The 11,250-nt window shown below is 34.0% G+C and overlaps 1 protein-coding gene across 1 annotated transcript; it reads right to left on the bottom strand.

The window, feature by feature from the left end:
- Positions 1–1,373: 1,373 nt before the first annotated feature.
- On the bottom strand, positions 1,374–6,952 carry LOC123524355 (uncharacterized). The gene is made up of 3 exons (XM_045302503.2): positions 6,799–6,952; positions 5,027–5,290; positions 1,374–1,987 (listed from the first exon to the last, which is right to left on the bottom strand). The coding sequence occupies exons 1-3, from the start codon at positions 6,860–6,862 to the stop codon at positions 1,797–1,799; spliced, it is 519 nt and encodes a 172-aa protein (XP_045158438.2). The 5' UTR covers positions 6,863–6,952; the 3' UTR covers positions 1,374–1,796.
- Positions 6,953–11,250: the final 4,298 nt, after the last annotated feature.

Below are 11,250 nucleotides of genomic sequence, written 5' to 3'. Positions count from 1 at the left end.
GTCAAGAAAATATTACAAGGTGCATCGCTGACGGCCAGAAATCATGCTTCTTTAAGATATTGAGTATTTAAATGCTAACAATAAAGAAGAACTGAAATTCATAAGCATATTTCAAGGTCATTGGTATCGGTAGCCATGATTATTTAAGATATTGCTCAAGTATTTCAGACTGATATTTGAAAGGACAACGATCCAACAGGAATAGTCAGGTTCAAAAATACAACCTCCCAAACACGAAACATTACTATATCAGTGCATCTTTTGGATGTTAAGTCCTTATCTTACAAAAGAATTTTCTATTCCTTGTCCAAGAATAGAAAGATGGAGTGTAGTTGTTTTGCGTTTCAGGCCTTTATAGAATAAATCCAACTTTTCTTGCTTTTTTTCTAGCTGATTTCTTTTCTACGCAAGTAACTGCCAAATCTTCAAATGAGTCTGAGGCAAAATAAGAATTATTTCAAAAGCAGGGTCTTCTCTCAAATAACGATGATTAAATTCTGTTAGAATCAACTAATACCTCCGAAGCGATTTGAATTTTGGGCTATATTCGGGAGCACTCTGTTCTTGAAATACCCGTGGCACATTCTTTGCATTGGCAACATAAACCAAAGTTCAGCATTATTCAAGGCTGACACAAAAACACACCCTTTTCTGTTCTATAATAACGTACTGATGTATTGGCGTCGGAAAACTATATCCGTGTTAGATTAAAAAATGTAGGTGATTTCACTGAAATTTATCAACCAAATAACTTGAAATAAATAACAGAAAAATAATATCATTTTAATTCAGCTTTTAAAAGAAGAGTGCTTTTAAATTGTGTCAAGGAAATAGGAATGATACTGTATCTTGTGAGCTTGAGTTAAACAGTGCCATGTGTCAAGTGAAGAAGTGCACAGTACGCAAGGTCGATTCAATGTCTCTTGTACCTTGCGATTTTAATGCCGCCAAATCCATATTCGTTACATGTACACCTATACATAGTAACATGTTTGTGAGAAAATCGTCCCTTATATCTTTCTGAGCGATACATCATTAAGATCAGTGCGTATTTGCTCCAAAAATACAAAAAGATGGTACAGACCAGTGTTTCCCGAAGTTAACAAGTTTCCACTTTTTTATTTATTTACTGTCAACAGTCAGTTGTTTATTTAAGTCACTTGTTTTGACTGCTGTCATTGTTTGCAGGAGTTACCAATACTTGACCAGTAAGTTACAGAGTTTTGACTTTTGCCATTGTCAAACATGATGACGTTTCAAAACGCATAATTATTGAGCCACGTCTGTGAGATGGTCAGATGGGAGATATCAGTCAGTACAGATGAAGCTACCACTGCGAAAACGAGATACTTGCAAACATTGTAAAAAAGAAATTGGTCATTCCTGAACTTTTATTTAATAATTAGGTGGAAAATTTCACTTTGTAATAATGCAAAAGTTTTACTGAAATCTACTTTTCGTTATACATGTGAAACCACGCGAGAAAGTATAAATATTCGCCAATGGATACAAAACATTTAATCCTTAACAGCTGATCGTTTGTAAATTTGAAAGACGTTTCTGACTATAAACCTTATTGCTGTTGACTTAAAAAGTATAAATATATTTGCTCCAGAGTAGAATTCCTGCCGCATCAATCAGTATTTAACAATTTTATTAATGTAATATATATAAACTTTAATACCAACGAGAAAAAAGCGTATGTATTTCCCGAATGCATCACATTGCCGTAAAAGAACGAAACAAAAAGAAATGATAGAATATGTCTTGTTATGGCTTTAATTGTTTGTGACGCGTTATGCTGAATCGATGCAGACAAAACCGGAGTATGTTGCGTCGTCCCAGCTGTTTCGAAGCGGTGCAAGTTGCTGCTTGAGGCGCGCTTGTGTTTCTGCGTCTAGGTCCTCGAAATTGGTACAGCCGCCCTCCTCGCCAATCCACTGGACATGACAACCCTTAACCAACAGCGTTATGTCCATTTCAGCAGCTGTAAAATATCAGAATACTAGTTTCAAATTTATTACTTTCAAAGTTGTCTAAATGGCGTTAAGTTTTATTTAATATTCAAACCATGCATAATGTAGAAGAAACAAATCGCATATCTATTGTGCCGATTTCTTTTCAAGAACGACTATTACAAACACCAGATAAGCCTTTACTTGGAGCATAATGAAAACACTTGACATGTTGTATTTACAGTTACGTAATGAAATAACATTTTGATACAATGGACCATCACTCGTAAAATGCACACTTGCGTAAATTGGCCACAACATGTTAAATATAACAAGTTATTGGCCGAGTACGATTTCTGAATAGAAGAGATTTGTGTTTTCATATACATTTGCATTCAATTTGTTATTTTTTTTATATTTAAAGAACTAAAGTTTTCTACGAATAACTAATTACAGTGTAACATAAAAATGCTTGGCACAGGATATTACAAGCCTTAGTAATATCGGTGCACTGCATCCCTCGTGTTTGTTGCTCTGTTGCAATGAAACAGAGCTTCTGTATTAAAACTATCAACTAAACTTTGAGAGGATTCGCTCCCAAATTTGGTAAGTAGTTCTGGCTTGATTATTTAGCAAAACTTCTTCATCATTTACAAAATTACAATCATCAATTTACGGTCGTGATTATGAGAGAGTTATACTCATAGGGCTGTCCTGGTCTTTCTATTTTGCTAAGCGACATATCAAATATATCTCTGTTTAGCTTATCCTATGCTCTTTCCAACGACACATTTTACAATAAAATGCACACTTGCATTTGTTGTCCACAGCATGTTAAATATTGCAAGTTATGACTTTCTGAATAGAAGAATTTTGTGTTTTCATATGTATTTGTATTCAATTTGTTATTTATTATGCTTATTGAACTAAAGGATTTCTACAAACAACTAATTGCTTTGTTACATGAAAATGCTTTAATCAACAAATGATATTTTATATATACTGTAGGCACGGCTAATCGCAAGTGAGGACAGTACAGGGTATTACAAGCCTTAGTTACGGTTCGAGAGCTCACGGACTTTTATTGCAACAGCTGAGGCTAAAAGAGGTTTATACTTTTTTTGGAAACAACATTTCACATTCTCAATGAAAATCTATTTCTTAAGTGTCAAAGCCGTGCCTATCTATATTTTGTCCATTTAAGTGTGTGAAATAGGAGGTAAAATTCGCTTGTAAAAGTACTTTAGTATTAGCGGGTAGGTTAAAGTTTACGTCTACCAGGGTTTTTTTTCACTAAAATGTTGCACCTTTTTGTAATAATTTTATTGTTTCAAAGTTTTTGTTTGATCATTTTAGTAACTAATCGTTGTTCATTTTACTGTATATGTGTCAGACGATGTCATGAAAGAGATTATCGAAAATAAGTCAAGGTTAAACCTGGTATTAAAGGTCAGGGGTCATCTTTTGTGTAAAAAATCAAAATGTAGCACATTTATTCATTACTTTTGTTAAGAAATAGCTTGTTGTTATAATTCACAGTTAGCAATTTATTTTCATGCATACATGTCAAACAAGGTCAGCAATGTAGGTCATATCCAAATCAGTCAAAGGCAAACTTACCATCAAAGGTCAAAGGTCAAATCTGTGTGAAAAATCGCAAAAAAAACCCCTGCATTTATGCAATATTTTTTCTTTATTGTTTATTGTGGGTATATTTCTCAAAACTAATAACTGATCATTATTTATTTTAACGTATATATATATATATATATAACAGATGATGTAGAAATAATAATGAAAAGTTAGTCAAGGTCAAACCTGACATGAAAGGTCAAAGGTCATTTTCATATAAAAAAGAAGGTATTCATGCGATTTTTCACACAAATTTGACCTTTCGCCTTTGATATCTGCTTTACCCTTGGCAGTTTTCAGGTTACATCTGCACTGTTGGCTTTTCCTGGCATACACACATTAAAACGAATAAACTTCAGCAACTAATACAGTCGGCATTGTATTAAGAGACCACCCAAGGGACTGCTAAGAATTGGTCTCTTAATGAATTTCAGTCAGATGAAAAAATGTTATTTTCAACTGTTCATGTAACTGATTTTATTATGAAGATATATGTTTGGTTTTAAAATCTGTTTTAACATCGTGAACACATTTCCAAGTCCACAAACCGTAAAAGTTACGGCTAGACTGTTTGTCAATTTGACAGATACAAAGGTTAATTGCATTTAGTTACGTACAAAACGTACTCGCTAATTGCAGAGATGAAGAAATGCTATGTAGAAATTTGGTACCCGGTCGCTTAAAATAAAAAAAAGTCGTTTAATGGAATGAATTTATGTACTGAAAACCTTTAGGAGGAATGTTGACCGGTCGTTTGATACAAAAGTCGCTTTATAGCGGTGGTCGCAAGTACGATGCCGACTGTAATGCTAAGACATATCAAACAGATCGGAAAAGTAAACTTTATTTTTTTCACATTTTTGTATGAAAATAAACTTTGACCTTCAGTTATCAGACTTAACCTTGACCCTTTGCGGTAAAATTTGCATTGCTAACTTTGGCTGATACATACACATTACATATTCAAAGATGAGTGACTTCGAGAAATACGAACGAGTTCTGCACCGGAAATATTGCGCGGCTTTAGGAGTACAATATCATTCCTAGAAAGAACGTTTGCAAGTCTAATAATCTTCTTACCACATGCGCATCTACATTTAAAATTACTATATAGATGGCACAAATCTGTTATTTATCCTAAGTGAAATTGAAAATATCTTCGTTGAAAACATTTAAACCGCGGTGAAATTCATAAAAGTGACATCACAATTGATGTTACACACCGACTATGAAATTTGGACGTCAGTATAGAAAAAATTGGCGTTTGAGATTACAGTGCAAGTAAACATAATAATACTAAATATTAGCAAATAAAATAACAAGTTTCATATTACAAACTTGGTCTAATAGGAAAAATGTCCCATTCCCCTGATACCAACCCGACCAACATATTTTTTAGAATTAGGTTGATTGGTAACACGTGTTTATAATAAAATTACCTGGAACTAAGTTGGTTATTCCAACTGCATACATGGTCACTCTTCGAGTGAAACATTTATTTTCCATCCATGCAGGGAACGTCGGTGTCTCGCACGCTGTTGGTTCAACAGTGTTTGCTTCACAAGCCTGGTTTTGCAGGCCAAGGGCATCGTTTGTTAGTACTTGTTCGAAAATCCTCCTGTATTGTGTCGGCATATACCTTAACTCAAAACTTAAGTGACTACATACCGGGCATTCAACTTCGTCGCTTGTTGGAACAGGACCTGCAAAGTATGATAATGATCTCTGTTGCAAAGTAGTTCTTTGACGCTTCTTTACTAACAGTTATACTAAAAATTATTTATTGTCTAAATAATGAAAACAAACCGACAAACGCTTCCGATTAGATATTACAATATTATACCGTACATACCAAATTTCTCCAAAACGTAGTATTATCTGCTATAAGTGGATACAGTGATAAAAGATGTGAGAGTGAAGCTAGTAGAAAATAGTCCAAGCCCCTAGCATTCAAATGCATAGAAAACCCCGTATTTTGTAAGATTTTGTAAGGGGGCGCCTGAAGCGCACCACAACCAAGACCCTGAATCCGCTAGTTATGTAACATGCAGTCTGTTGGTTCCCCGTCAAACCTTTAACTCTCATAAAAGGACTAGATCAAACCGAGTCTATTGTTATTTTTCTTGATTGCATTTTGTGCTTGTAAAGGATCTTCTTATAGACATCATCATTTTTACTGTACAATTTTCGAGTAATGTTGAGAATGAAAAATAAATGAAAACATCAAACTCGATAGTTCTTCCTTATTTCTGCTTATGCACACTACCTCTAGCTTTGATCACTCTACCAGTCTTTGATAACTCCATCCAGATAAAAGCACTTTATCTGGATGTGAACACTATATCTGAACACATTTTCCGGCTATGGACACTATATCTAACTTTGAACACTACATCTGACCATGGAATCAATATCTGGTTACGGACACTACATCTGGCTATGTACACTATATCTGTCCATTAATACATTATCTTGCAGTGGATACTACACCTGGCTATGGACACTACATATGGATATGAACACTATATCCCGCTATGAACACTATAATACTTATCTGGTTATGGACACTATATCTGGTAACGAACACTATCTGGCTATGGACACTTTATCTGGTTATGGACACTATGGCTATGGACACTATGCGTGGTTATGAATGTTATATCTTTACATATAACTATTATCGGGAAGATAGTTCTCTTTCACTTCCTATCTTTTCGGCCTTTTCTAAAGAAACCTCCACATTTTATTTACTTTATTTACTTTGCTTGGTAAAAAACTTTCAGAAACCTGTATCTGTCATACAATAAACATAATGTTATATATTTTCTTTCTTTTCTATGTAAAAATTAACAAGGTCATTTCATGACCATTTAACCACATTTTATGTTTGTTGATATCCCCCATAACTGGTCATGAATAATTTTAATAAAATGAGCCGCGCAATGAGAAAACCAACATAGTGCATTTGCGACCAGCAGTCTGGTCAGGATCCATGCTGTTCGCTAATGGTTTCTCTAATTGCAATAGGCTTTGAAAGCGAACATCATGGATCCTGACCAGACTGCGCGGATGTGCAGGCTGGTCTGGATCCATGATGGTCGCAAATGCATTTTGTTGGTTTTATCACGGTACGGCTCAAATGTACTCACTAAGAATCATCATCAAACTTATCTAACGTTAAAACACCACAAAAATATCATTAATAACTCACCTTGTGGGTTTGCTGACACACGTACATGCACTATTCCAAACAGGAAAAATATTAGTAGAAACATTTTGCTGTGCTGTAATAAGACTAATAATCATCTAGAATAAATCCTGGCTTTATATCAGGAAATAGTTATTTTATGCATACAATGAAACATGAGATGGTCTGGTTATGCTTACAAGCACTGCAAAACTACTAAGAGGGAGAGGATGGGCGCCCTGATAACAAATAGACGAAAATGGGAACGATTTTCGAACGGAAGTTAAAATAACCCTTCCCCTACAGTGTGTAAGGTTTATGGCTGATACAGTTTAAAATAGCAAGAGAGAAAATATTATCACATTTAGCTTGACTTTAAAAGGAAACGTATACATACAATATATATTTTTATTTACGTAAACTTTTCATTTAAAAATAGTGTTGCAGGCTGACCAACAAATTTTGTTTTCCTATTATTTTATGAGTCTTCCATGTAATTTACATTGATACGTCGACAACACCTAGCAACAACAAAGCCGAACGCTCCATCTATGACACTATTGCAATAACTGCCAAACAGGTTGCTAAAATAACGCTTTATTACGTCACACCATTGACACGTGCAAATTCAAGTATCGCTAAGTTAACAATCATGTATATACTTCGTTGAGTTAGAAAAACCGGAATAGTTTTTTTTATTATTATTTTATTTCATTTTAGTGTTGTTCTTAATGCACTCTATCAATTACCTTACAAACTTATATGAATACCCTATATGGTATCTATTTTCAAGGTTTAGGCATTATCTGTTAGCATGTCTGAAACTAGTGATTGTCACTGATACATGATAAAAGTTTCAATGACGATAATTAGAGGCAATCCAAGCTCGTAGAGGTATAAGGTATTAGAAAGAAAAAGTAAAAATAGCTAGACTGCTTTTATTTCAATGCCAATTTCCCTAGAGGAGGTGTTTTTTGGTGTACAGAACATACAATTATGGCTGTTATGAAACATAGAGTTGTATCTTGACTATATTGCAACAGAAAGACATTAATTAGCACGTGATTCTTATAATACTAGGATACCATCTCTAATAAATCATTTTTCTTCAGGAAACCCTTTATTTATTTCCGTATAAGTTTAAAGGCTTCTACAGGCGTTCCTAGTTTTCCGGATGACATATCTTGGTCCAAACGTCGTGCAAAGTTATTACCAAAGAAAACTGACGATTTTCAATATTCTTTAATTTTTTTAAGATTCAAGATTCAAAGTTTATTTCTTGTAACGTATACATAAAGTATCTTGTTACAAACAGATGTATTAACAAATACAACGTGACACATTCAAATAACACACACACACACACACACACACACACACACACACACATATATATATACACAAGCGTACACATAGTTACACTCGCACACAAAAACATAAAAATACATATAAATGTTATTGATTATTGCATAGAGAAACTAAGTATGTTCGTTAATATCTTAAATAGAGAGGATGAACTAAAGAACTGCATTGTAATCTAACATTTGCACTGGCTATAAACTGGCATTACTGTACTATAAATGAAGCAAACATTGTCATTAATCATATAATCTCCTATGATTTGAAACGGCACGAACTGAGTTTAATGAAATACAATTAAGAGTTACATTACAGTATTTAACACGCACGTATAATATCATTTAAGATGATAAATAATCGTAGCCTGCAGACAAAGTATATACTATAGTGTCAATAGGGTAAACTAAACATATGATAATTTGAACTTGCAATACTACATGGAGCATATAGATATAATTTGTGATATGTAGGTATAATTCTACAGACAAATAATCTATCATAGATACAAATTAAGCTGCTTATTTCTTTATACATAACATTATGCATACAGAACTAAACCCATAACGATTACAATCGCTACGCGATGCATTAAAGCGTATAACAACACACTGGCCACATCATAAGCCTTACCGTACGTTAGCAAGGCTTAAGGTACAAACATAGACTACTAACTATACTGTAGGCCTCTGTGACAGCAGACCTTGCCGAAACGAAATACAAGGTTTGCTGTATAGGCCTAACAATAAACGAAATGAAGTACAAGACACAAATAGTTAGATCCATATAAATGCTGAGGTAATGTCTTGCATAAAGAAATCAGCGCTTACAAAATTCTAATTTATGTCAAACAGTATGAACATACATAACACAACCGCAGTAGAAAACATACATCTGATTCAATAGCATACAACGAGTAATAACGGTTCACAGACATAGCTTTCAATACAAAATAGTGCAATGGCTCTGGGAATAACTGGTACACTGCACTTAAATACTGAAATTGGCGCAATTATAGCGCTAGTTAATATGATTACTAAGTAATAGGTTATGAATGCATGCGGTGATTTGAAAATACCGTATGACCCGTTGTAAGTTCTTACAAAATATTATAATATAGTCACATTATGTTCAATCATGTCTATGTATTTACAACAATCATATTCTGACGTAAAGCAAAAGCATGATATACAAATTTGGCAAGATTCAATATAACTGATTTCTTATTGGATTGCATTAGCTGAGTAAACTTAAATACACTTGGCCTAACACAATAATACGGCTTAATGTACCGTGTACGAATTTCTCTAAGATATACAAATTATTTCAATTTCATTTTTACACATTTCTTATAAAATCAATATGATTTCTTTTTTTAGCAACATTTAATGTGAAATTCCGGAAATGCTGATGTTGCCATGTGTCATCATATTAAAAGGGAATGGGAAAGAAAAGAAAGTTATACTGTTATAACTGAATCAAAATAATGCGAGTCCAAGAAAAGTAGCCCCCTTTTACTAAATAACAGGTCCTTCTTCTATAGGCCATTTAAGCTTGTGGAGAAAATAGAAATTATGGCTACCAAGAAACATTGGCCTGCTCTTAGATATATTTAGTTATCACACCCGTGAAGTTACAACGAAACCGGAAACGCCTATATTTGTCCATACACTGACGCCTGAATTTCATATCAGGCGCGTGACGTCATTTAATGTGTGTCGTTGCATGAATTCCTTTATTTAGTTCAGTATTGTCAATATTATTCAGACTATTTAACAAATTCATAATATTTACATTACATTTGTACGCGTAGATACGTATGTAATAAAAAGGTTATGATCTTTGCATCGGGAAATATGCACTTGTTCTTTAGCGGAGAATATTGCGCTCCTAAAGTCACACAATATTTCCGCTTCAGAACTCGTTCATTTCTTTGATACAAAGCTAATAACCTATAATTATCGTCCACTACATTAATTGCAAACATTTTACAAGTCGTACGAAAGCAAGAATGTTAAAGTCTATGTTGTAGTTTAATTGAATGGGTGTTTTCTTATTTCTTGCGTGTAGGAATTTATTCTAGCCGACAAATTGAACCCTTGAAATCCATTCCATAGTTTAGAAAACGTAATAATTATATAGCTGCAAAGTAGGATCATTTATGGACTGTATTTAAGGACAATTATGTGTAAAGGTCAAAATGAAAATAACGTCCGTCAAACGTGGGAAATTAACATTCGAGACTCATTGATGACGTCAGCATCCGAGATATTTTTCATCTGAAATAATTGACAAAGTTACCACATAATGTAATGTTTGTAATTTCTTTCCTTTTCCTTACAGAAATACTAAATGTCGTTAACCTTTCTTTGCAAGTATATATTTTATTACTTAATAAATATAGCCGTAGTTAAGTCGTGAAATAATTTGAACATCAGTCGCAAAATTTTACATTTATATTATTAAATGTTCCACGTTTTCGGTGGCTTTTTTTTTTTTAAATTAATAATGAAATCCTGAAAATCATTGATTTTTAAACAAACATGTGAACCTGTTAGTATGAATTCATAAGTTTCCTGTTTTCAACCCCTTTTTACAAAAAGGAGCAGAATTTTTTTCTATTGATATACAGTCGAGCCTGTCTGTAAGGACAATCCTTGGGGAATGAAAAGATAGTAGCTGTTGGCCGGTGTTTTTGCAAGTAAGTCCAGCAGTAAGCAATCCATACATATTTGTTTTTCAGTTAAAGCTTAAATGTCTGCCTGTATAAGATAGGCTAAACTTGGGGGAGAGCGTAGATTGAAAATTCGAGCGCCAGCTGTATCCCCACGCTAAATTCCATCATGTTTTATTCTGCTCATTCCTTTCTCTTTTAGGGTAAACCCATTATTTTTATTGGGGACCAAACGCCGCTTTTCATGGAAATGCAATGTGTACCATTGAAGGTTCCATGCTGTTAATAGCTTTCAAAGCCTATTGCAATTAGAGAAACTGTTAGCGAACAGCATGGATCCTGACCAGTCTGCGCGGATGCGCAGGCTGGTCTGGATCCATGCTGGTCGCAAAGCCATTATGTTTTTTTTTCTCATGGCGCGGCTCATATGTTGCTGCTTTTTTGTA

This window comes from Mercenaria mercenaria, chromosome 3, assembly GCF_021730395.1.
Source record: "Mercenaria mercenaria strain notata chromosome 3, MADL_Memer_1, whole genome shotgun sequence".
NCBI classification, from domain to species: Eukaryota; Metazoa; Mollusca; class Bivalvia; order Venerida; family Veneridae; genus Mercenaria; species Mercenaria mercenaria.
This window is presented reverse-complemented; position numbering and strand designations above follow the sequence as displayed.

What these genes read in the sequence shown, in the direction of transcription:
- LOC123524355 (XM_045302503.2), bottom strand. Translation starts at nt 6,862, where the DNA reads ATGTTTCTACTAATATTTTTCCTGTTTGGAATAGTGCATGTACGTGTG. An exon ending in TGTGTCAGCAAACCCACAAG is followed by an intron (nt 5,291 to 6,798) that starts GTGAGTTATTAA and finishes CATACTTTGCAG; the next exon opens with GTCCTGTTCCAACAAGCGAC. An exon ending in AATAACCAACTTAGTTCCAG is followed by an intron (nt 1,988 to 5,026) that starts GTAATTTTATTA and finishes GATATTTTACAG; the next exon opens with CTGCTGAAATGGACATAACG.